Source organism: Bemisia tabaci, chromosome 1 (genome assembly GCF_918797505.1).
Source record: "Bemisia tabaci chromosome 1, PGI_BMITA_v3".
NCBI classification, from domain to species: Eukaryota; Metazoa; Arthropoda; class Insecta; order Hemiptera; family Aleyrodidae; genus Bemisia; species Bemisia tabaci.
In genome coordinates this window covers 24,531,481-24,559,325 of record NC_092793.1, presented here as the reverse complement: position 1 = coordinate 24,559,325, position 27,845 = coordinate 24,531,481, and the positions used below count along the sequence as shown (strand labels likewise).

At 40.5% G+C, this 27,845-nt stretch overlaps 1 protein-coding gene across 3 annotated transcripts in view; it reads left to right on the top strand.

Annotated features, from left to right (window-relative positions):
- LOC109041154 (Hormone receptor-like in 38) overlaps positions 1 to 27,845 on the top strand; it is a 110,015-nt gene that overhangs the window by 35,573 nt on the left and 46,597 nt on the right. Inside the window, exon 1 of one of the 3 annotated variants that reach the window (XM_072298453.1) lies at positions 20,392 to 20,691. The exons of the other annotated variants lie outside the window; for them this stretch is intronic. Coding sequence (XP_072154554.1) covers positions 20,664 to 20,691 — 28 coding nt within the window. The 5' untranslated portion in view covers positions 20,392 to 20,663. Of the gene's footprint in view, positions 1 to 20,391; positions 20,692 to 27,845 lie in introns of those variants that run through there. 3 annotated transcript variants of the gene reach the window in all.

The following is a 27,845-nucleotide window of genomic DNA, read 5'->3' as shown; positions in this document are numbered from 1 at the left end:
TCTGGCTCCGATACCCGTCGATAGATGTCGCAGTAAGGCGTCAAAAAATAATAAATTGTAATTAGCGGGAAGTGGGGCTTCCTGCAACGTTTGACCCATTTGACCGGTTCTCAGATTCGGCCCATTCATCGACTCAATCTCTTTATTTATACCATTCAAGTGATGTGGTTAATCGCTCTGACTCGAATCTGAATGGATTGCGTAGAACAAAGCCCCCACCTCCGGGCGTTCAGTGCCTAATAACACTCATTATTATCTATTAATAATCATTTTCAGCACAAGATATCAACCTCGGCTCCGTGAACTCCCGTCCAATACTATCTCACATACAAAACCGGGAGTAAAATATTTGTGCGTTGGCGTTAAATCAGACTTAATCCTGTGTCAGTTCTAGTCAACTTAACTTTCATGCACCTCGGCTCAACCGTGAATCGTAGAAATCCAGTTCAGATTAACTGACTTTTGTGTAAAATACCATAGGCGACATAAAAAGGCTAAAGTTCCTCTTTTTTTACAAATTATAGTCTGATATATTTCAAAAAAAAATTCCCGAACTCATTTATTTTTGGCACATAATACTGAGATATTGACACGACAATACTGTCGTGCTAAAGTGAGAACGCCGTAGAGCCATTAAGCGTTGCCATATTTCTTAAAAAAATCAAGAATTTTTAAGAAAATTTGTGAATATTTCTGCTCCGATTCTTCACAGCATTTCGTCTTTAATTTGATCTAAAAAGTCAGCAAATTTCAAGGAAAAATACTCATAATTGTCTTCAAAAATTAAACATTTTTAGAAGAAATTTGGCAACAGTCGAATGCTTATACGACCTTTTTTCTTATCACGGCCAAATATTGCCCAGTCTCAAACTCTGTCTTTGGATGATTTGGAAAATGCAAATTTTATTTTGTGAAACGGGACAACAGTGAGCTCTTGCTCTAGGCTAAAAACTCATGGTCCATTTCCTTTCCTCTTAATTTTCTTTTTTCCTTCTTTGTACATACACGGAGGTATTGATCAAGAAAATTTTACCTGTTTTGAGCCTGTTTTTGGATGGCTCTCTGAGTTCGGAGGTTATTTGGCCGTTGAAGAACAATGAGAAAACGTAAGCTTTTGCTCAAAGCTCATTTTCCTTCTTAATGTCTCTCAATCCGCATTGAGTGCATTAAGTTCGACCGGGGATGCGCAGAGGTGAGCCGAACCCTCCCGCCTACATATTTTCTTTCATGCAGAAACCGCTTATCTGCATGGGGTTTTCACAGGAGTTACGTGGTTTTTTCTTAGTTCCCCCGACGTCGCCGACGCCGGCAGGCGCGTAAAGTCACGAAACATTAAACGGCCACTCTGGAACCGATAAAAATTTTACTGTTGAGTTGCGCGGTGCGCACGCGGCTAAGTTTTCATACATTTCACTATTAATCGAGTTGTTGTGCGGTCCGGGCCCTAAAAGTGCTCCTAAAGCCCTGTCACGATACTCCCGAAACATATTGCACCTAGGGCCTGTGTTGCCTGAGCGGAAAGGAAACAAACCTATTACAAGGCAACAATTTCTCCGAGAGCATTAAAAGTATAAGCCTCACAAAATTTCGCGACAGAATATAGCTTTGTTCTTTTATAGAGAGATGCAAAATGACGGATAATTACGTTACGTGTGGTGAAGTTTGACCAATTATATTCAATGCTGTCCAATTTTCCTTGAATATGATAGGAAAGAACTTGTCGAAAGTTTTTCATGCGTTTGAAAAACAACTCTGAATTTCATCGGCGTGTGGCTCGAATAGAACCTCTTAGCAAGGAGGGTCTTTTTAAATTTTTAGCTCAAGCTCATGGCTTGTTTTGACAGGACAACTAACAAGCGAAGTTTACATACTTCGCATGTAAACAGATATTTTTGATGCAAAACAATGTTATATTGCAGAGGTGTAGCATCAAAACGAGTTAATCGCAATGAACCTTGAATATTCACGGGAGGCTTGTCCCATCCCAATTTTTTTTTTTTTTTTTTTTTTTTTTTGGGCCACACAAAGATAAAATCCAGGGTTCCTTGGGGAGAGGACAAAATGACCTCTATTTTTAGAGGGGGGGGGGGAGGGTATTGAAAATTGATTTTCTGGTTTCGATATCGAAATGATAAGTGAGAAACCAATTCATCCAACGCTAGCCAGTTCTGAGTAAACTTAATGTATTATTCACTGGTTTAAAAAACTAAAAATTGATTTTCTATCGGATCAGATTTCGACGAGACGGAGTCGATTCGTTTGAACGCTCTGGAGGTTAGTCGCTCCTAATACCGAGATATACGGCAACCGCTCATCAAACTAGACGTAAACTCACTGATTATAGGTTTTATGATCATTACACGGGGATTTTTATGGAGCATCGAAGAACTTAAACTACCCAAAATTAATAGATACTTAGTGAGTGCTATCTGTCTGCTAAGCTCTCCACGTTTAGGCGGAGGTGGAGTGTTTATGGTCCGACTCCAAAGCCTCCTCACGGCACCGCGTAACATGCAAACGCTTTTTGGATTCCTCACGTCAAGTTTGCGGACATCAAAGCTGCGCTACCTCTCCAACGTTTCGTGGCCAAAAAAAGAACAAATAAAAAGAAAATGAAAAGGACGGAAGAAAGTGGCAAAAATAACTCATCATAATTATCATTACCTAGTTATTTTTCAGGGAGCTAATTGTTGAAATTGGCAGACCAAGCGATAGACAGAGAAAACATAGGAGGTATGGAGCGAACCTATTGGTTGAAATTAGTGGTCCATATAGACTAAGGGCGGGTGAATGAACTTAACTATAGGGTCTCACGTAACTTGCCGTTAGTTATTTTATTATACTTACCTCCCACGTCTATTGCAACCACCCGCTTTCATCAATAGGGCTCACTGGTAAAAAAACCTCTTGGTTCAAAGTGCAGTTTCTTGTCGCCGGATTTAAGAGTCTGGACTCTTGTTTCAATGCAAAATCCGCTTGAAACAAGAGTTCAAGACTCTTAAATCCGGCGACAAGAAACTGCACTCTTAAGTCAATGCAATGCGGCATTGGTCCAAGAAGTTTTTTTTACCAGAGTCCCTCCATATCCCTTTGGTCTTATTTGTCTATAACTTTGTCTATCGATTTCAACAATCGGCCCGCGCAGGTTATTCCACTTTGCACTACAAATTGTACATTTTGTCCTACTATCCAACCGATTTCGAAGCATAGTATCGCAAAAACCTCATTCGAAGCCCTCGTAAGATCGACAACGACGAACACCTCGTCACTCATGAATAGGAGAGCTCATGGACGGACGCGGTGTCGGTGTCCTGTTTGATGCCTTTAACGGTCGAAAGCGATTTCTTGCGCCGTCGAGCGGCGTCTGGAACCAGAGTCGCGGCTAATGGGATGTTCGCCCGGTTATTTATGTGTTTCGTTCCGATTTTCGGATTTCACCCGAATCCGAATCCAAGTTCGACAAAACAAATATTGGGAGAGGTGCGTGAGTGATTGCCGCGAATCAGTTACGCGCTGCGCCGCCGCACGGCTCAAGCCCGTCGTTTCCCCGCCGCGCATCATCAGTGCTTTGCCGGATTGCAGGTATTATTCTCCCTATTTTCCGCCATAATCGGACATTTTAAGAGGAGATTTCCCCAGAGAGATCGGCAGAGGAAAAATTTTGGTCACAGGGGCCGAGCCTCGGTGCGTACCGAACACCGAAATTATCAGATAACCGAAGTCCGATACAGTAAACGAATTTTAATCTAGTAAAACTGTTTGTAAAACGAAGTTTGGTTTCCATGCCGGAGAATTTGATGAATATTGATGTTCCATAAAAACCGGAGTTTTTTCCAACCTGTACTTGGTGCAAAAATTCGCGGTAATATCTACACCCCGAAAATTTCGGCAGTTGGAGATTTGCGGTCTCGGCCGCCAAAATTCGGCAGAATTGCCGAGAGCTCGGCAAAGTCTACCGAGCATTCGGCAGTTCTGCCGAATTTCACCAGCCGGGACTGCAATTATCTGCTCCAGCTGCTAATATTTTCGGGGTGGGGATACTGTCACACAATTTTTTACCGTGTATACGGATGTTTGACTTCCGGAGCCAAATCCCTGGCTCGGCAGGGTCAAATTAAACCATAAGTCAATGGGTTAATCAAATTAAACTATTAGGAAGAAAAATAAGTCGAGTTTAATGTATCCTTCCAAGAAATGTAAGGTTTACCAATGAGGAATTTCTGTTTTACACGTGCAATATACTGATGTTGAAATTTCCCCTAAAGGATGGCAGCAATGTTCTCTGCACAGGACAACAACTTGAAGCTAAATTATTTTTTCCTCATCTCCTCTCTCCCCTCTCTCCTACATTATCGGGAGGAATTTGTCATGGGTGCCGAACTTGCGGCAGAACCTAAGTGGAACGTCGGGCCCTCTCAGATTTTCGACTGAGATTCGTCAATTTTCCTGTGATTAATGAGAAGAGTATGAGGCCGAAACATTACGCGGCTCGCCGTCTGAAGCACAGTGTTTCAGGTTTAAAACTCTGTATTCCTGGCTACAAAATTCCTTTGTACGCATTTCCGACACCGCGTTGCTTTTTATGCGTGTTGTATGATTTTTGTCTCGTTAATTACTCTTGAAACAAAAGAATTTTATGAAAAATACAATCTCCTCTAGCGGGTTAATAATTAAAATTTATAGACAAAGCGATAGACATAGAAGACATATGGTATATGGTGCGATCCTATTGTTTGAAACGGGTGGTTCTTATAGACTAAAAGGGAAAATGATGGACTGACTGTAGAGTCTCTTGTCGGTTGCCTTTAGTTAGTCTATTACGTACCTTCTTCGTCCATTACAACCTCCTACTTCCACTAATAGGATCGCCCCATTATGCCTCTGTTTTTTATGTCTATCGCTTTGTATATCAATGTTAATAATCAGGTCGCTGTTGCGTTAAATACGAAACTGTACCTTCGATTGGACAAGCAGCTGGGACCTGGATCTCACACGAACTGTGACGATTTGGTCGCCCCCTTGCTCATACATGTTTTTAAAAATGGTCATTTTTGAAAGTTCCCCGGAGTTTTTGTGAATCTTGACATTGATCCGAAATGGTCAACGGGTAATTTGTTATAATCGTGTGATCGGAACATATAAATGACTCAACTAAGCTGAGCAGAATGTGACAGCTGAAATTTTGCGAAAAATTTGGAGTGACGTTCTTTCGGTTAATGGGCAATTATTGCCAACACTTCGATGGCGGAGCGGCGTCAAATCCGCCCAGGTGCTATCGATACATCCCAAAAATGCTGGAATGATGGCCAAGCCATGAGTCTAAATATGGCGCCGGATAGCCGAGGCCATGGAAAAAAACCAATTTCATCGAAAATCGTGCCCGGTGCCCGGTCCTCCGCTCGTCTCGTGAATTTTCCTGGTTTCAGCGACTCTCACACAACCGAACTCATTATAAATTTTCCTCAAGTTATTGAATTAAGTCGCCGCGCATCGTATTAGTAAGGATCCGGGTTAAAAATCTCAGTAGATGTAGAGACCTTTTCGTGACGTGTTTACACACTGGAAAAAAAAAAACACATTGGATCTAGAGTCCAGACTCTCGAAAACATTGACAAGAAAAAGGACTCTCGATTCAATCAGATTTAAGCTTGAATCAAAAGGAAATCCGCTCAAATTAAGAGGCTTGGTTCTTGATTTGAGCTTAAATCTGATTGAATCAAGAGTATTTTCTCTTGTCGATGTTTTTAAGAGCCTTGATTCTAGATCCAACTCTTTTTTTTCCAGTGTATAGTTTGGAGCCTAAGGGTTTGATATAGGCACCAAGTTTTGATCTTTCTCCATTTTGTTTCCGCGAACAAGGCTGAAACAACTGCGATGGGATTTCATTTTTGTAGAAAAGTTTCCGCTCTCGAAAGGATGTTGGTGGTTACCACATCTTTGGTTATATGTGATCACCAGAACATCCAAAGTTGCAAGTTTACGAGATTTCTGTAGTACTTACCTCGTGGTTTGTTATCGTAACCCGATTCGTGATTCAGACTTGCAGAACCTAGAGGCTACTAGATATCCTAGAGATCACATAATACAATTAGAAATCTAGTAACCAGCCTCCAATATTATTTTTCATCCATGCTCGTCAGCATGTATGTAATTGTAACGGAGGGAAAAATCCGAAGTTTCTTCTTACAATGAGGTTGCTCGAAACGGACCCTGAACGGCCAGTACATAATTGAAATGAAGTTTCAGTTATAGACTGGTTCAAGATCCGAATTCATTCCATACCAAGAGGACCATCGGTATGAAAACTACTTTACTCTCATATATCCCTAACGCATTTTAAGTATCGTCAGACTTTTACCCGTGAATTTTTGTTGACGCATGCAAAATTCTCTTCCACGAGCTGAAACAGGTCTAATTCTATATTTAACGGGAGTTTCCTCATTCTATGATTTATATTTTGCGCCTCTAAACTGAACTCTATTCCTCCAAAGCCAAAATATTTTGACGGCCCTACAATAATGCGGAAGATAATTTAAGATTCCTAACTGGTTTAAATTTCATGTTCAAACCCCCATTCTTAATTCACATCTCTTCACCTCATGAGATTTTAAGGAGAGCCGAGAGCTTTAAACAAGACTGATTCATTCATTTTGAAATTAATGCCCAGTGTTTCTCTACTTTTTTACTTTCTTTTATAGGTCAGCTTGTATGAACTGCACACAAAAACTAATTCGCTCTCTCTTTCTTAATCCCTAAGGAAATGGGAATAACTCGCTTTTCTTTGCTTTTGATTCGGCACTTTTTTAAGGAAACGTCTATTTATATTTTTGAGAGCCCTCTTGATTTTTGAATTATGTTTTCGCCTTAAGCTGCTAATGATTTACTTGCTGAATTTATTGAGCTTCCATTAGAAATAATAGAGACTAATACAACTAAGATCTAGAGTGGGTTCGAAAACTTAATTACATTGCCCGAAAGACCAGCAAAATGAGGCCGAATTCCTAATTTTTGCGAGAAGCGAGGGGCGAGCATCTCTCTTTCCTTTCCCTCCAATTACTACCCGGTGCTACTGCCTTGCCACGCCCACAACGATGTTTGTTTGGAGTTCAGTAAATTCGAGGAATAGAGCCCGAGATTGTATATTCATTAGGAATAAAAATAGGATCATTGACAGAGACCAAAAGCTCGAGAGAACGAAAATAGCGCCAAACAGGGACAAAATTAGCACGGAGGACAGTCGCAATAAACCTGTTTCGATATATCACCGCGAATTTTTATGGAAGGTCCGCACGATGTTGCCAACGTGCGATTTGCAGCAGTTTCGGTTTCCATCCAGATCGTCGACAGCACGGAGAAGCTGGCACTCGGGCAGATGCCAATACATCGGGGGGCGGCGCTAATATATGCGCAGAAATGGAAAGTGATGACCCAATAAGTAGCGCTATAAATATTTTAAAAACTCGGATGGGAGGGGGAGCGGCGGGGAGAGGGGATGAGGATGAGGAAGCGAGGAAAAAGTTTAGGATATTTGGGGCTCACTGAAACAGAAAACGGTGCGGCTTGGGTCGGCCGGCAAAACCGGTTTGGGGACTCAGCTTGGAAATCGGGAGTCTTTTTGCCTTGACCAAGCTCTGTTCCCAACTGTTGACGAAGCGCGGTGAATCTTCGTTCGCCCGGATCGCATCTTGATCCGATGTAGCGGCAAATTCCATTTGCATCGAATCCGCGACGGTAAACTCCACGGTAGCGAGGCGATTGAGATGTAAAAAACTCTATGTTTCACGGTTCATTTTCTCTCATTCTTCGTCTTTCTTCTTTATGATCTTACAAGAAGTTTTGTTAGCAAGGAAAAAACTTTTTTAAGACCACAAAAACCAGTCTAGCTTCGACACCTCTTGCCGCAGCAAAGAGTTTAATTGGTGTTCTGGGGGATTTTATAGGTTTTTATAGCACACATTTTGTCCCAAAAGAACCATAACTAACCAGAAATATTCCTATCAACAAATATTGACCTGCGATTCATATATTTAAGAGGTACTCAAATATCTACTCTCAAAGAACTGAATTGGCAAGGGAAACGCTCTCTCAACAAACCTCTCTTTACGAATGTGTGAATCTACATTCTTTGCAGTTGCGGTAACTCAAAGATACCACATTAGCTTTTACTGCAGTCACAGACGTTGAGCAAGACATTTTCATGGGAAGTTAGGGTGGGAGGGTATGATACACAATTCCCCATGGTTGGGCCAATGATAAAAAAATATTGAAAAATTTCAGGAAATTCTCAGTTTTCATGTTTCCCCTTTTAACTGGAGACTTTAACGCGAGTAGAAAAGTAAACAACCTCTAGCTTATTCCAGATTTGCTTTCTCGTGGCGTTTACCTGAAACCTCATTTATCCGGAAACTGAACTACTGGGAAACATTTTGTGTCGAGGGCAGACGCTGAGTGCGAGGGGGGGGGGGGGTGTTGGACCCCTCTCTCCATAATTACGTCTCACCAAATAGACCAATGAGATCTCTACACTGTTGCCTTGGAAGTTACATTCGAATGACTTATTCATTAGTAGAGTTTTCAACGTTTAAATTCGCATATTTTGGCAGCTTCAATGTTTGCGTATTCTGTCTCGACGAGCTTCGGGTAACTAGAGCTTTATTCGAGCGCGGTGATTTGAAACAGGATGTTTAGTGTTTTTTTCTGGCTGGACTTGTCGCGTTAGATCGCTCGCGGAATGTTACCTGAGGTGGAGCACGGGAAATTATGTCACTCTTTATAGCTCTTTCATTGGAGCTCTATCTAATACTGTCATTCCATTGCTATTCAACTATCATTCTCCTAGGAGACTACTTTCTTACAATTAAATATATTTTTTATTACATTCATGAACTGACTAATTTATTTTGAAGCAAGATTTGAAACTCACGAAACAATTAATAGTTTTACTGCACATTGTTTGCATAATATTCCCTCGGACACGGGAAAGAAAGAATCTCGAGGGTCCTACCTGAGGCAATTCTTAATTGTAGACAATAGTGGGGTTTACTCTTTGAAACGCAAGTACCTGAAACAATCGATAGTGCATTGAAGCAAGTTGCTTCACCCAGAATCTATCGTTCAAATCATCGATTTAAATGAAGAGGGAAACTGGATCAGCAACTCGCAGAAATTGGCATTATCTTGGAATTACCATCCCCCTTCTGTGTGCAACCCCTCAACATACCTACCTAATACACTTTCGTGATGCGTATATGGTCCATTTACCTCTCCCCCCCTTAAAGTTCTTCCTCCAGCAAAGGTGAAATTTCTAAAGCACTCACCTCTGGAGTTGCATTTTGGTCTTCGCAATGTCATGCACGATACGAAATACACATAAATAAAAATCCCACAGCTTCGAGAGATTTACTCTCTTTGGGGGGGGGGGGGGGGGAGGAGAGGCTGTTGGACAAGATTGCGCACCGCGGTTGTACTAATTACTGCTACAAAAAATGTATCGTTGCTGTCGCGGTATTGAAGAACACCACGTCGAAGCAGGAAGCGACGGTGAGAATTCCGTCTCTTATCGGGGTTGGTCATCTACACGGACGTATTTCTGCCAAACGGAATTATGTACATTAAGACATGAGCCCTGAGACCCATAAGAATACACGTATACCAAGGCTCACACCATAATGCGCATAGCTCCGTTTGGCAGAAATACGTCCATATGTGAGCATCATGCTTTAAATTTGTGGGGACCTCCACGAAAGGACCTGCGGCATCAAACCGGGGCGGTTGACGCACTGAAACTGGCACACTTATTTGTGAGCTGAGCAAGTTTGAAATGATTACTTTCGGTTTTCGTCCAGGGTAAAAATAAAAATACTGATAAATTGGTTACTTGTAAGAAAGGGTTAATATATCATTCTGTCCCTGTGATTGATTAGAGAGCAATTTACTTTTGTCTCAGCGAAAGGATCGTTTCACCAAGTACTGATAAAGAGTGCATTTTATTGAACTTTTCATGATTGTTTTTTTCTTTCACAAAACTTAGATTTTAAATCGCTTTTGATCGAGTGAAAGAAAGAAAAAAAAACCAATTACGTTTATCAAGCAGCGATTTCTAAGAAGCGATCGCCGTACGAACAAATTTCAATTCATTAGAAAACCAGTTGTCTAGATACATTTTATAGTCTTGTCCTTTAAGCAAAACTTGAAACTTCAGAAAGGCCGGGGACCCAAAAGCATCTAAAAATATTGCTTCGCTAGCGGTTGAGGGATCGGCTACGCGGTTGCTAAAGTAAGTCTCATCAAACTTAGATGAGCGATTTCAGACGGACATTCTAGGAACCTCGTTATAGTGCAACCTGTGACAGTCAAATTGAGAACCGGTCGTCTGGCACCGGTTCATCACCCCCCCCCCCCCCCCCTTCGTGGATCCGAAAGTGACGTTTGACGGACACAAGATTAGCCGTGCTCAGTTAAAAACGACGTATGAACATTCGAATGCAGCAAAATTTCTTCTAATGAAATAGAGGCTTTCCTTGAAATGTGCGAATATTTCCATAGACTATCGCAAGAAAAAAATGTTATTTGATGTTTAATATGATGTGTTTGAAAATTGTCGCGGAAAATATTTATCCCTTTGTCGAAAAATAAATATCTTTATCGAAGGGAATCGGCAACGCTCGAATGCCTAAACGGCGTTCACCCATAGCCCAGCCAGCACAAAACGCCACTTGTCAATCTAAGACCGTCGATTCACGATTTCTAAGCTAGATGAGTGCACCAGCCGGGAAAAATCATAAATATTTATCCAAATTAATAAATCAAATCCATACGGGGCCGAATTCGTTTCGTTCATTAATCGCGCCTGATTTCGGATTCCTACGGCCCTGATTTACATCTCCTTTTTTTCGAGGATATGAAAGTTCGTTTGTTTCTCCGGTCCACGTTTCACGCTTTTACGATTTCGGCCGGCCGTAAAATTCGACTCCGTTGATTTTTCGGTAAATCTCCCCGTGATTTATTCCCGTCGCCCCAAAAATTGATAGAGCCACCTTGCGGATGATATCCAGCCGATGTTGGACCATAAAACATCCATCCACAAAGATTTTATTGCTTGTCTCCGGCTAGTTTTATGTAATCGATTAGATTATTAGATTTGTGCGATGATATCTTCATATTTTTAGCAGTAAAATGCTTATTGTTGGCGTTAGATTGTTGTTGACTAAAGTGTATTATGGAAATATCACCCGTCTCCAGTTTCATCGAAGCGAGGTATAATAATATGATGGCTAGATCTCGGTTTAAGAGGAATTCCCAACCAATCTAAAACGTGAGATTTCCAGCATTTCTGGCAGAGAAACTGCGGAGAATTTTGTAAATCGATTTTCCCACGACCACATAACGTGGGATGGTGAAGAGTTCTTGGTGAATATATTTTTGAGTATATATAGAAAAATCCAGAACACATTTTAGAATTATAATAATTCGAGAACTTTTCTAAACTTTAAAAGCAGTATTTACAAGTAATATCGTATTTAAATATATTAGATGACTGAGCTAGGGATTTTTATGTATCTATCTTTATTTCCTTTATTTTATCACTGAAAAAGTATAAATTGATGTGATACTTTTCTCAAAAAATTCGATTTGCCTGGGAGCAATAAAATAATGAGTATGCTTACAAATTTCTTATGCACTTCAATCCAACTCATCTGAAAATTTTGACGAAAAATATTCATAACTTTCCTCAAAAGTAATATTCAATCAACGAACACTGAGGTGTTTTCTTGCAGAATGTATGATCAATTCCCAGTTTACATTCCTGATTGCACAGGAAAGTCGATTGATCGTATTTTTTGTGGAGTTCCCTTCCCGGGACAAATTAACGCTACAAAAGTGTAACCGACATTTTTTCATATTATGGGAAATAGGACACAAAGTACCTCAAAAGTGTCATCGATATTTTTGGTTAGATTCCCTGTCGGGTGTATCGTCCAAATCTTTTACATGACAAACTGTAGATCCATTAGAAAATAAGCACGAACCGCCAGTCTGGATCGGAAAAACCTGGCTTCTTTTAAAACTATATTTGAAAAAAAAAGAAAGAAAAGCAAACAAACAAAAAAACTTTGCATATTTCTTCCTTTTTATCGCAGATTTTGATTGGGCTGCTAGGGATTTCAACAATCCTGATTGGCTAGCGGCAGCGGCGCGGCGGCGCGAATGAAACGAGTCACCTGGCAAGGGACACGCGACGATTTTATCAATTAGAGGTATCAAGGGTAATTCGATCTAGCCGCCGCCCTCGGGCACTCCAACGCGAGAATTGGGCGTCTGCGTCGGCGCATGCGCCCAATCCATCACGCTGCGCAGTCCTCGGTTCGAATCCCGCCAGCACCAATCCAACCGTTCAATTCCAAAAAACCCCGATCGACGATCAGTTCTGAGCCACGGTTTTCTCATCCACCACGACTCCCGAAGATCGTGAATTTGTTTGCACTTGGGCTCTTTCACGAATAAAACGGTGCAATTGTTACTGCGAATCCATTAATTTCGCCGACAGGAATGCAAGCCCCGCGATACTGGCTAATGTTCTGCGGACTTGTCGTTGTTGTGGGCTGCAGCGTGCCGGATTGCTCCAGTTCCAGCTTTTATCTTCTGACGTCAAGCTAAAAAGGTCCGCAGTTCGACGATAGCTTCAAATTCGATTGCGAGCATTTCCTGAACTCTCTCATCAAGCATGTTGTTAGTACTTGAAGAATAGGGAAAGTTACAGTGCCTTCTGTTTATCAGGCATGCAACACGGGTACAAATTGACAGCTTTTCTGTTCAGGCGTTGAAGTCTCTGAGTTGTATTTATAATTGCTGCCTAAACAACTCCTTTTCGAAAGGCTCCATATGATTTACATTTTGAATGAGGAAGCTGGAATAGTTGCATCCAGCTGTTGCCATTAAAGAGACCGCCTTCAATTTTATACTTATGCAATCAGCACATCCGTGAAGCTCGAATAGTTGCATTCCATCGTCAGTATAGTTTTAGAGCTCTCGCATCCGTCGAGAACTTAATTTAAGGTATTTTTCTCTCGTTTTTTCTTTCCCAAAAAGACTGAATGATTGATTAAAGTAAAGTTTTGATATCTTTTTGGAGGGCTCAAACTTTCAGATGAGATTCATAGTTTCACGTACTCGATCAAGTATATATCATAAAAATGAACAGACCTGCTTAAAATGACTTATTCTATGAAATACGAGAAATCATTACAATTGAATATGAAATCTTAATTTTTCGTTGCGACTTCAAAGAAATCGCTCGCCTGAAATATTTGCCACCAAAGGACGCGTTTTTTATCACATCGTTTCAATTTTTTTTCGTCTCTCACCGATTTGGCAAGAATGTTGCAAGACTTCGAGCTGCTACATTTCTACGTCTTAATGCACAATCGCGTAAGTCGTGGTCCTTGTTCTCTCCACACGTGTTCACGTATGTACCTAATTCTGCGAGCTGTGATCGAAGTACTGATCGTGACTGTCACGGACAGCGATTGGTTTCCCCTGACGTCACAGCTCAGTGTCTGGATCTCTGATACAACAAGATTCAACCGATTTATTCGTTAAACCTGAAATTGTCTTACTGAATCAAAGTTTTTTTCATTTTTATTTTTTTATGTTCCGTAAAGACTGTTTAAGCGCACTAAAAATAACGCCAGTTCAAACAGTGTTTAAATTGAGACCTTCTCGATTGCGTAGATGTTCCACTTATTTGGGGAATTTTGGGACCAATAGCTATTCTCTCAAACTGAAAGCACCGTTTTTCCTTTTGTTTTCTCTCCCTCTCCGCCCTCTTTCTCTGTTTTTTATAAATTTGAGTACCAAATTCTACTTCTCTCAATAAATCTCCTCACATTGTACCGATATAGGTGCTCGTGGCCTAAGACCATCAAACTCGGGCCTCCTGGTTGGAAATCGAACTCAGGACTTCTCCATCTCATGGCAAATGCTGAAGCGAATACATTACAATACGTCATTCTGTCCCTTAAACCAAACTTCTCTGAAATTCCGCAAATCCTGTATGAACACTGCCATGCCAAGGGAAAACGCCGTATGAACCTTCAGGCGTTACCAAATTTCTTCAGATAAAATACAAATTTTCAAGAAAATTGTGAATATTTACCCTCCAATTTTCGGACCAGTATGTACGCAATTTAATCTAAATTACCTAAAAATTTCAAGGGGAATTAAGTACTTCATAACTTATTCCTCAAAAATTATTGTTTTGTTTTGAAATTTGGCAACGCTTGTATGTTCATACGGCGTTTTTCCTTAGCACGGCAGAGTTTTTCATCCAATTTCGAAGTAGGTAAGTTTTTGAGATCTACGGGTTCTTTTAGTAAAAGTTCGAGTCAAAACTAGAACATAGCTCTTCGAGTGAAGAGGAATGGCTCTTTAAAAAACGAATGCGGCCTTTGGTTCCCTTCGGCGAGACGAAATTAAAACTCTTCGTCTAAGAGTGCCTAGAGTCCCTTTATACTGAGAGTCAAGACAACACCCCTCATGGAGTCACAAACGGGAATAAAGATTACACAAATTGAACGTTTTTCGTAATCTTTGATCGGCTCATTCTTAAATTCTTTTCTCCGTTCCTTCTCTCATTCCGTTTGTTCCTTGTCGAACCCGAGATTCCTCGGTCCATTCCAGATTATAATCTTTGCAATTGGTGAAAATGTAATCTTTATTCCCGTTTGTGACACTGTGAAGGCCTAAAATCAATCCGGTTAACCAATCAGAAATGGATTCGCATTGTCTTGACTCTCAGTATAAAGGGACTCTAAGAGTGCCCAGTTGGAGCACAGAGGGCGTGAGCATAGAGTGATGAAGGTGGTGAGATTCCCGGTGACTGGCGTCGTGACACGTTGTCGGGCCGTTCGAGCAGAGGGCGTCAGGAGAGACGGGGGGCTCAGAGCGAGCGGGATTCGACAATCGCTGAAACCGTTTATCCACTCCATAAATCTGCATTCCTGAAAAACGCAGTCGAGAAACGCTCCGCCGCCGAACGCACCGTGGCGGCGAGCCGGCGCGGTGTTAATTGATCAAAACATAAATAAAGAGGACGCGAATAAAATGCTAACAATAAAAAATCAAGATTTAATACGGGAGCTTTCCGCGCCGGCCCCGCCCCGCCCCCGTCGCGTCGCGTCGCCACCGCGTTAATATACGCATGCGTTTCCCGCCGTCCTACCAGCGTGTGGTCATTATGGGCCGCGAACGCTGCCAGCGCCGCTGTCGCGCGGTGGCAAGCCTCGGAGACTCCGATAAACAAACTAAAGACAACCATTCGAAAAGAGACGATCTTCTATGATGCCGCTGGAAAACGTCGTATGAGCCTTCAGATGTTGCCATTTTTCCTTCGATAAATGTCAAATTTACCGAGAAGATTGCGAATATTTCCCCCCAAATTTTTCAGACAATTTTATTCGGGATTTGATCTAGAATATCTGAAATTTTCCAGGAGAACTATGCAAAACTTTTTTCGCAAATACATGTTTAGTTCGAGGAAATTTGGCAACTCTCGAATGTTTATACGGCGATTTTTCCTTAGCACGGCAGTATTCTCCTTACTCCTCTTCTATTTCCTCTCTTTTCTTCCTCCTCTTTTTCCATCTCGAACGGCCGTCATTTTATGGATTTCAAAAGGTCTCCTTGAGATCCGGTGTCCATAGTCTCTCTGTTGAAGTTCCTTAGTCCACTCCAGTCAGTAACACCTTTGCAACCGGTGAAATTCAATTTTTTTTTTTTTACTGTCTGTGACGCCATGAAAGCCAATCAGAGGTAAAAAAACAGGAGTCAATCAGAAATGGACTCATTGACTTTCACAATGAAGTGACCCCGGGGGATGTTTTTAAGTGTTTCGTGAAAACAACGTGGCTTTGGAAGTGAAAATCATTTACAGACGATTCGACGGCTCAGTAGTCATAGCTAACCTGACCACTGTCCGGCGCAGCAAGTCGCAAGCTATCTCCAATGGTCTATTAGTTACTTCCAGCCTCCCCGCTTTCTTTACCAGATTTGAAATATTTGATTTTATTGCTTCCATTAATTTTATTGGTGTTAATGATTGGAATGAAAGCCCCCGTTAATTTTAAGTGCGTGTGTGCATGCATGTATAACCTGGCCTACAATGACGACCAATTGCATTGAACTTGTCGGAGACCGTCAAAAGTGAAGAAGAGTTCCCTCGCTCTTTGAAAATGTAATGTTCCATGCGGGAAAATGATATTTTTGGTCTACACTGAAATTCTGACAAATGTAATCCCCTTTATTATTGGAAGATGAGGTCTCTCCGAATTAGCAACGCAGAAGTTTGACTTTTTATTTTTCATTTTTTTTTTTTCGGGGAGGGGGGCACAGAGGCTGTATTTTAACTTTCCATCTGAAGGTTACAAAAGCTCAAATGTTGATTGGTCAGACAGCGCTGTGCTTTGCAGCTAATCTGAGGTCAAGATATCTTCATGCGACCTCAAAGTCATTTCACTGGATTGGTCCAGCTTCCAACCAATCAGAGGTCAAGACTCAATCTACTGACTTCGGTATTCTTTGATTGGTCGAGAGTGCTGCGATTGTCCTCCAAATTCGATATACCTCCTCATTCGCGGATTATCGTTTGATTACACCTTGAATGCAGCCACGAGTAGTTTCTCATAAATTAACAAAATTTAAATCTTAGGCAGTTTGTACCTTAGAGAGTTGTCTTGCATCTACTCCTTTTTCCATCTGATCCACAAGTGTACCGCGTACACCACCAAGCACTGTTTTGCGAAACGTATGTCTGACTGGCCCATTTAACTTACACCTTAAGCTAGAGTCCCAACGCTGAACATAGGCCGGCTCTCTCTTGACCAAAACATACCCAGAGGCCTAATGACATCCAACAGTACAAGATGAAGGAGGGGGAGAATGGAATAGAGAGGGGGGAGAGGGGCACGGATACGGTTCGTAAGTGAGATGCGTCAGAGACTTCATTGCCGCACTAAGGAAGAGCACCGTAAGAGCATTCGGATCTTGCCGAACTTACACCCGAGTGCTTATTTTTCAGGTTTCTGTGAAAAGCCTTCCTTGAAATTTTTAAATACTTCAGAATAAATCCCGGTTAAATGTCTCTGATCGCATTCCAGTTGGGTGAAATATCGTCAGAATATTCCCGACATGCCGCAAATTTTTCAATGTTTCGTGACAGTATTTACGCCAAAATTAAAATACCTGTTTGAAATATTCTAAAAGTAGTAAGTTAACACATTTTTAATAGCTTTTAAAATACAAGATATATATTTTAAACTTCTGAGATGTATACTTTAAAAAATTAGTATGATGTTATTTATTTAGAGATATCGTTTTAAATTCTCCAAAATGTTGATAGAATTTAACAAAAATGTCTTGTTAAGAGGAGTGGAGAACCGTTCCGACAAGGGAAACGTAACGTATAAATTCTATTTCATAACCACAACATTGCTCATATTTCTACCATATTTTTTCTCAGAGTACCTGCAAACTATTTTCATTTTGAGCCCCAGAGACCGTTCAAGTTTTCCGAGCATTCTTATTTAATAGGGTATAATTTGGCAACAATTGAATGTCCATGTGCCGTTTCTGCTTAGCGCGACGGAGATGGTTTCATGTTGCTTGATGTGTTTGGGAGGAGCCGGCACGGCGCCGGTGTCGCACAGTAGATCGAGCCAATGGGAGAAGTCAAACAAGAAATTTGTGTACCACAACGCAACTTTTAACGTTGATTTCGTCACATTTACATTGTCAAAAATGTACCTTTAAATAAATTAAACGAGGAAAACAGTAGAGTCACCTTGAAACTTCTACGGTTTGTATTAATAAAGATATGAGCTTTTAAAGTTTCCATTTGTCCGACCCCTTCAATTGACTCGTTCCTCTGTGCGCCGCTCCGGCTGGGCTCGCCCGAGATGCGAGATGCAGGCTCATTAGTATTCTTCGCTCACGAATGCGCGTCTGATCTATTAACGGCGTATGATTTATCATTAAATTAAGTCGATTACAAAGGTGGCTCGCAGCGGGCCATGATGCAACTACCGTTGCCACTTGCCGGTCCCTCCTCGGACTAAAAATCCGCCGGGAGAAATTCGGCCGAAAGTAGACTCAGACGAGAGAAATAGCACAAAAATCACGTTGAAAACATTAGAAATGAGAAAAATTTACTTGGAAATCAGATGTATATATAGGGTACTGCTATCTGCTCCATTGTGTGAGAGATACTCTCGGAAGTCAACGCTCAGATTCGCCTAATGATGGCTGGTGACCAAAGAGTTGAGCAACTGGTCGAGCAATCCTAACCTAATTGCAAAAACTCACCTGGCAAAGAACTCATCCCGACACTCATCGATCATCATTAGGCGAATTTTATTTGATTTTTTGCTCGACAAATTGGTCATCAAATACCATCAGGCGATTGGTAGCATTGACTTCCGGACTTAACTTTGGCTCACCCTATTGCGTTGCTTAGATTGTTAGTCTGAGATCTCTAAAAAAATATTGTCACTGGCCGGCATATATTAGGTTCGCATACGGGGTGGTATTTATTTTTGAAGCGCTCTTTTTGAGAATCTCGGTTCCATTTGTCTTGATCCTGATAGCTTCCTTTCAGTATATGTTTTTTTTAAGAAAAGAAAAAAATAATAAGTTATACTCTTATTTCAAATGATTAGGACAACAGGTTTTTTCTCTACGTCATTTGAGAGTTAATGAATAAGGCTAGTCGAGTAAAACCCAAAAAGATTAACCTCAGATCAGGCTGGAATAATTAAATCATAATTTATTATACTCTCTTTTTTTCCGCCAACCTTAGATTTCTTCTAGATATCTCACTAAATTAAGAGTTCAGTAGAAATTCACGTTCAGATATCTCTTTTTAAACGCTCTAAAGTAGACAAATGCTTCCGCGTGAATTGACAGACGACGTGTGGATCAGGTCCTGATCAGTCGAGGAGTAATGAATAATTTATGACGGTAAAAAAAGCACCACAGAGGAGTGTGAGAGTTGCGAGCAAAAATGATTTTTGTCATCGATAAAGCACAAGCGGTGGGGATCCTCTTGCTGCTGGTCTTCCAAGTTTTTGGATGCCGGAAACTTGTAAAATTGAGGGATGCGGACTGGAACTACGGCCATAATTTTGACGAGTTTGGCCGTAAATCACCCGCGGCCGCGTCTAACAGAGCGCTAATTCGAACGCGATAGGCACCTGTGTTGTCAAATCGATATTGAAATCTATCAATTTTGTAACATAAAAATATAACCTAACTTTACTTCCGATAAGCGGTATTCGTCTATCGAAGAGTCTGTTCTTATAGCGGTATACGACGGCGTATAGTAGCCCGATACTTTCTGATGAAAAATCTCCACGATCAGGAGATTTTGGAACTCTATTACATGCATCACGAAAAAGGCTGAGAAATGATACCTTTGCGGCTGTGACTCGATTTTTTTTACACTCATTTATTTGTTTTTTTACATATTTATTCATCTATTTATCTTATTTTTTTTCGGCCCTTTTATTATACTTGACACAAGTTATGGGTTGATTTTTCTACGTTATCTTGATAGATGATCCACGCTAGGCAGTCTACGAAACAGAACTTTTAAAAATCCCATCGTCACATTCATTTTTACAACTTTTTGTTTTTTTATTTCTCATGTTTCTATTTTTTTAAATTGAAGTCATTCAACTTTTCATTATTTTTAAGTATTTAATTTCATTTGACCTTTTTTAAAATCCATCTACAACTCTCCCCGAAACATGATGCATCTGAATCATAAATCGCACGCAATTCTCTCAAAGCACCTGGATTTATAAATCCAAAAAAGGCTGAACTTTTAATGATACTTGATGCGATCGAGGAACGGATTGAATTTTCCAGAATGTTGTCTTTGAAATTAAAAAAAAAATAAACGAAAAATAAATTTAAAAAAATGAAGAAAAGCAATGTAACCTACAAGGCCGAAAAATTTGAGCTCAGGTTCTCTGCACTTGCCTCCTCCGAGCGGTCCGGGTGCATCCCCGCCTCCGAGCCCCACAAGACCCACCCCGAGACAATGGCCACAATCATGCGCGAAAGCTAACATCAACTCGAGAGAATTAATCACTCACTTAAAACATATTTACTCTGATTAACGCGCGCAGGGAGCGGGACCCACCCTTTGCCTCCGCGCCGGTCCCTTTCAATCTCGGTTTGATGAAATTTGATACGGTTTTGTGTCAAAATAAACAGAGGTGGGGATGATTATGACTGCGTCACAGTCCGCGACCACCCGACAATAGGCGTCCCTTCCCCACCCCTCCGCGCCGCGCCGGCCCTGATTCGGCGTTTAGCGTAAATTAAAAAGTGAGACTGTTTCCGCGAGTAATATATGGACGTGCGCATGTCAAAATATTAAGTCGTGTCCCTCGGGATCCCCGAGGATGAGGCCCCTGTTCGAGCCCTCGCAAGTTCTTGAGCTTATTCCTGGTCCGACCTCCTGCCCGAAAGCTCTCTTCCTGTCTATGAGCTTTTGGAGCTTTAGGACGTTGGGCGTTCTTTGGCCAGGTGTTTTTGTTTTGTGATTGTCATCCGGTGTTTGCCGAATTCCGATCGTGACGAAATCTGGTTCCTTCGGCTACTTCATGATCATCAGCCGTCATAGTACGATCGGTGAGCCCTCCAGTTTTTTTTCCTACAAGAGAGGCATAATCCTCTCTCGTTTTCTCTCTCTTTATTTTCTTTCATTTCCTTTTCGTAACAACAGACTGGATTTGTACAGATTAGTAACTTTTCCCCACGCTAAATGTTTGTCTCTTTTTCGGTATTATAAAAAAAGTGGTAAAACAATCGAAACCTTTTAAATAAGTTTGCAACTTTACTAAGTTCCTATACTACTCTCTTTTTAAGTGGAAATTTATTCTGACGTATCGTGTTTGAACTTGCGTGACTCAAGTATTCCGCATGAAAAGCGTTCGCCAACGAGACAATTTTTCCTTGTTTCGGCTCATAAAAAAATTGAATACGAAATTTTCTAGCATATTACATTGAATCAATGGTGAAACTAAGAAAACATGCGATTCAGTTTATAACTTGCACAATTCTTGTCTACTCTCTGCATGCAATGAAAATTCCGTTCTAGTTATCTCTTAAAAACTTCAACGCATTTTCTCATTTGCATCAAGGAAGTCTAATGAACAATTCAAGTAAAGAGGCAGCTTCGTTTGCCTCTAAAATAATAAAACCTAAGTAAACATTTTGAAAACTACATATAATTTTTTTATACTTTTTTTTTCATACCTATACTTTTACTGTTAATACGTCTTCGTAATAAATCCGTGCACAAAAAAATGGACATGTTGAAAAACCACAATCGGGCGACGTTTACGATTGAAATGCCTATCTGCACTAGATATGTGAGTAACCGCTAGTATGGAAGAACTATTTCAGCGTTCAGATCAGTGTTTTGTTCCAATAATTTGTTTGATTCCCTTTTTGTCGTCTACCGAAAGCATTATTTGTCATAGATAATACTGTAATGAAAATAGCGTGAATTCAATTTTTCTTCTTTGACTGAATAGAGAACGCTAAAGTACGTAATGCCTTGCTTTTGATACCCAATATATAATAGAAGACGTCTTCGTCTCCGAAGAATACCTACATTTTCTGCAAAAAGTGTGAGGCATTCCAAATTGTTGCAAGTACTAAGAAGTATGAGTGTTTAAAAGTGAGTTATAATTTTAATTCTCAAAAAAAGAGGAAAGAATCACAATCTTGTATTTGGTATTGAACGCAAACATGCGGCTTAATGATTTAAAATCTGATCCAATTTACTTCACTCGAAAAATGATTCCGGGAAAATTCGGATTTAGTTAAATTAAATGTGCATATAAAAGAAATAAAAGGGAACAAAAAGTGCGAGGAAAAAGGCGAAAAAATGGATTTCGTTGAGACTGAAAGCACATTCTGACTTCCCCTCTCCTTTGCGTTCGATTTACTTTAGAAATCGGGAGAAAAAATGTTAATTCACTAAGTACACTCATTTTCCTTGTTTCTTTTTCTCTCTCTCTTCCTCTCCACGCGCATCCGCAAACAGCGCACACAAATACAAGAATGAAGGCAAGACACAGAGTGGGATGTTTTTTGCTTCAAAAATGATTCATGATGCTCAGCAATTATATCGTCATTGTTGAGAGGCAATTTCATGTTGTTCTTTCAAAAATATCTTACATTCTGACGATTGAGTCTTTGAGCAAAACCGCACACAGAATGTCACGCTTTTTTAAGAAGAAGCAAGAATTCCTTCTCGAGGCCAGTAGCTCATTTTCGATGAGTTTCTCAATCTATGTACGATTTCGAGGAAACAGTATCCTAAAAATAAAGTTAATCGGGGAATAAAAGGAATTTAAAAAAACCTATAATGTGCGTGTTTACCAAAAATTATGTAAAAATAGTGTTTAGACCGTATACTCTTCTGAAGATATTGACAGAGTACTTGATTAAAAAGTGGGCCCTCAAAAAATGACAAAAAAAGACCTGAGCGCAAATTATCTATTGTTTCGCATCGATACGGATACTATAGAATGTCAGATCCGGTTTAGACGCTGGAAAATTGGTCGAAATTCAAGGAACTTTTTTCCGAGTGTAGAATCTCAACCTTTTTCAAAACGGTCCGAGGAAGTAGGAGGCTAACGAGAAGTGTAACATTCGAGAGGTTATAGTGAGGAGTTTGTCAAAAATGTTCAGTTCAGTTGCAAATTACAGTAATCAGCTGGGACCGAGTTAACGGCGGCGTTATACGCATTAAGACGAATTTTGATTTATGGTGCCTGGATTGCTGCATTCCTCGCCCTGGTCTCTGTGCCAACGTCACCGGTTCACTTGATTTATTCACCTTCTCACGATTATTATTGCTCACCATTATTCCGGAGTACGGATTCCTAACTTTCTCCAAAAAATTTGGAAGAATCATCTATTTTTTAAAATCATGTTAACTTACGGATAGATAGGTATGTGGTATATCTTACGAGGAAAAAGACTCTCGTAGTAAATGGAGAGAGACTTCAATAGACAGATTTTTGTGGAGTTAGGAAGACCTCAGCAAATAAAATGGAAGAACTAAATACGCGCCGTAAAATTTCACAACGGAATTTTATCTGTTACTCAGTTGGTTTATTCTCTTTTTCATTTACAAATAAACGGACCACTCGTTCGAAACAGAGTTAGAAAAGCGTAGGCTTGCGAATTTGTGAATACGTTACTGAAACATACTTTATGAAAAAACATAAACTCCTAAATGTCCTTCCTAAACTCCTGTATTTTAATACGTATCAAGTTTTTACTTAGAAGGTAGATCGCGTACATTAATAAAACCTAAACAAAAGGATGTCAACTAACTAAATTTGTCTTTAGCTATGTATAACAAAAATTTATGTGGATTTATCACGAGAACGATCGCCCTTATTTGCTATAACTGGAGAGCGTTGCGTTGGTTGCAACATTTCTTCGTGATTTTTTCCCATGATGCACTTGAAATCAACATCAAATCTACGTAGGCGTACGATGCCGGATTAGTGTCGCGCTGCTCATGTGCGGAGCCGAGCACAGAGCGATCGCCGATTGGCCATTTGCATGCGGAAACTGGTTCGGCTAATTGTTTGCTCATGTTCACAAATTGATATTCGCCTTCGATATATCATTTTAATGGGCGTGCGGCAATTTGTCTCTCGGTCGCTCGGCCGGACCCATTTTCCCGGGCCGCTTTTCAAACCGGACGAACCGCGACTCATCGAATCGAACCGGTTCGATAGGACTATCGAGAAGCGCGGTACCAGTTCCTCGCTAAAATCGAACATTTAGAGATCTTTTTAGTAGTTTTTACGCGATGCATCCTGGGCACGATTGATATATTTCAAATTTCAACCATCTTGTGGATTATTTTGGAGAAATTGAAATTTCCATCTATAGAAGAATCATCAAGGGATGCTTGTGCCGAAAATCATCCTCCAAAATTTTAAAAAGAAGTCAAATGTATACTGTTACCGTTTTGCTACCGATTTCAATGAATCGATTTCGATGGTTAAGTGGAAACCTTACTTTTGACTTTCATCGAAAAAAGTGAAGTTGATTTAACGTTCTGGATGTGAAAAAAGTGTGCGGGAACTTAAAAAATGCTTAATTACCTGCCACAGCAGTTAGTTTTACATCTTGGCATTGCTAAATTAACAGCTGTAGCTGGTAATTCAGCATTTTTTAAATTTTCGCACACTTTTTTAAATCCCGTATGTAAATCAACCCCTCTTTTTTTTCGGAGAAGACTGTAATGATGATTTTCGGCAGGAACATCCCTCAATGATTTATCTACCGATTAAAATTTCGATTTTCTTAATAAAATTAACCTGAACTTTAAAATTTCAAATATATCAATCGCACCCAGCATGCACTGCATAACAGCTGAAGATCTTAATGATTAAACTAGAATGTATTCAGATGGATGATCGTGTTGAGGATGGCAACACGGCGCTAATCGACTAAGAATCGTGGTCGAAGCAACCTATATCTGGCGACCTGTTGCTGGTGCTGGGAGTCTCGCCGCGTTTTTCGAATTACTCACTCGTTGAAGTTGGATTTATTCGTGTTGCGTTTGCGCCCTCGGTATATCTTCCACCGCTCTTCGTCGTCCCTGCCGGCTGCCCCACTCAGGTGGGCGGCAACAGCTTAGCAAAAAACGCATCATTCCAAGATCTGACAGTGATTCACTTCACCTCTCTACCGCTCTCCTTCTATTTTGAACTGCAAAATTATCGAATGACGAGCTCTTTTTTTTGTTTAACTCATATTGTTTGGTTCGGTTTTTGCCCCTTAGTAAAAATAAAAAATTCCTTTTTCTTATTGTGACCTAGAAAAAATGACATAAAATCATAATCAGCTACGAAGTTTAGCAGATGAAAGACAAGATATAGACATTTGAGAAAGATATTTTGAAAAATACATCGAGAAGTAGAAAAACAATAGAGAATTAAATAATCGCGCTAATTATACTAGCGTCGACTCTTCAATTCCGACAAAAAAAAAAAAAAAAAAAAAAAAAAAAAATGCTAGAAGAAAAAACTTTTAGTTAGGAAGTTTGGCTTCAAAACAAGGAAAGAATCTACAAGTACGATTATGTTCATGTAAGGGATCTCCACAGGAAAGAAAATACTGAATACAGTCCTAATTGCGGCTAATGAAATTTAATGTGCCACCGAAAGTCTGACGCGCCACCGAAATCGACTCGTCAAAAGGGAATGAAAAACAGTTAGCCGTAAGAAGAGAAGCGCAGAGTAATAGAAACCGTCCTTAGAAAGCCTCGTGTCTGTTAATTTCTTAAGCTCCAACGTTTTTGGCACAATTAATGTCCGGGGAGTGAAATTTTACGGCGCCGATGTGACTTGAAATTGCTACCGGCGAAATCTGATGAGATAATACCTTGTCCTCGTGCCTCCTTCGAAGCCTTCTTGGTCATCGTTTTGCCTCTCCATTTTCATTCCTATATCGATTCTTCTTTCGTTATGTCTTCCTCCCTTCCGTCCGGTGCGTTTTCCTCTATTTTTTCACCTCGTCGAAAATCCGTTAAAGTCGTAAACCTGCCACCATGAATCAACTTATGCCCAATTAAGTTTACTCCTCTCTGTTTATGTCCACTTACATTAAAATTAATGGTGACGGATGCAGTTCAGTCTTAGAGAGTCAGAGTGTCGCAAAAAAGGGATCGATCGGTTTTCGTTCATCGGATTGATCCAGCATAATGGGCTTAAATTTGCACGAAATGGTCTTTAAAATTCCGACATTCTACGGGGGAGGTCCCCCCCTCATTAAAAAGCTTCTCACAGACTCTATGACGTCATCAGTGGTTGCGGAAGGATCGCACTAAGCACCTTTTCTCCTCATGCCGAACACAACCAGATGTTACAAGTCTAAAATAAGTGAGCTAAGTTCGACTGGAAACATGAGAGTAGGATCAAATAGTCGTCCAATGCTGCTGTGCTAATAAAAAACGCTGTTTGATCATTGGAGATTGGCTTAATTCCTTGAGATAAACTGAAAAATTGGTGAGTATTATGTTTCGGATTTTTCAGAGAATTTCAATTGAATCCGACCCATAGCATCTCTGTTTTGTTTGTTAAATGTAAGTAAAAAAAACGATCTATATAACTTATCGGAATAAATTCGGCAACATGTGAGTGAACATACGGCGTTCGTTCTCGGCATGGTAGAATATAAGCTCCCTGATTGTTTTTCTTTTTTTTTTTATACATAGGGTGTCCCAAAAGTACTGCCCCTTTTTCCGCAGAGGGCGAAAGAATGCAGATATCAAAATGCGGTTTGTGTGAGGTTATAGTCCTAGTAATTACCTATAAAACAAGACCAAGTTGAGCTCTGTAGCTTAAAATTGAACCGAGATACAGCATTTTGAAGGTGACGTGTCAAGGTGCCGCCTACGAGATTTTCAACATTTTTTACGAAAGAAAAAACCAAGTTTAAGAATGAAACGGTTTTAAAAAGAAGAAGAAGCGGCCAGAAACATATGGCAACACTGTGTTTTAGGCGGCATTTGGCAACGTGTAAGCGCCCCTATGCAGACCAACGACAGGATTGAAAGTGTCCGCTAGTGCCATCCAAGTTGGTCAAGCTTTCCCGGCACGTCAATCTGAGTTCATCCCTCTGTCGTTTTGGAAGTTTCTTTCGCGATGAGTACCGAATTAAGAAAAGAACAACACCACGTTATTCGTTATTGTTTTCGTCGAGGAATGTCAGTAAAAAACACTTTTAATGAAATAAAAGGCGTGTATAAAGACGACTGTTTGGACAGAAGTAGCATTGGTCGTTGGTTTAAATCTTTTTCTGGCGGCCGCGAATCGACGGAAAGTCCCGCGAAACCGGGCCGACCGTCTACCTCCACCACAGACGAATTAATCGGTACCGTTGCTGCTGTTGTTCGAGGAGACCGTCATTTATCCTTGCGTAAGTTTCAGGTGTTGCTTGACATCTCAAAAAATTCATTGCACCGGATCTTAAAGGACCACCTGCAGATGCGTCGTGTCTGTTCGTCCTAGGGTTCGTCCGTAAAAAAATGTTGAAAATCTCGTAGGCGGCACCTTGACACGTCACTTTCAAAATGCTGTATCTCGGTCAAATTTTAAGCTACAGAGCTCAACTTGGTCTTGTTTTATAGGTAATTACTAGGACTATAACCTCACACAAACCGCATTTTGATATCTGCATTCTTTCGCCCTCTGCGGAAAAAGGGGCAGTACTTTTGGGACACCCTATGTATGTAATCTTTTGAGTCACATATTTCGGGATCAATATAAGAATTTGCCTTGATTTTCTGTAGCCAAGCCTTCAGGTGAAAGTTATAATTCCTGGACATTTGAAAGATTTAAATAACTACTGGGCTGAAGCAAGTCGCGATGATGCGGTGAAATTCCTGCAACCAGAGGAGGAAGATTAGTTTGTCGAAGAAATGTTACTTACTGGACGGTATTCGCATGTTCTCCAAAGGGATAAATTCACATGGCACGCTACAGGCACAAGACTTTTCCTCCATTAATAATAATCGCTGGGGCCATCGACGCGTGTCCATCTCATCGATTTTATTTCGTAGTTATACTTTTATGCACACGTGTTATAAATGATTTACAATGTTACATTTTACAAGTTTCCCATCGGTGATTCTTGGCTCGCCCCTCGCCCGATAATATCTTCTCCGGTGGTGCGCTCGAAGAATTTCGAATATTTTGCGAGCTGGGTATAAAACAACTGTTCAAATTGGATTCGGACTTGGT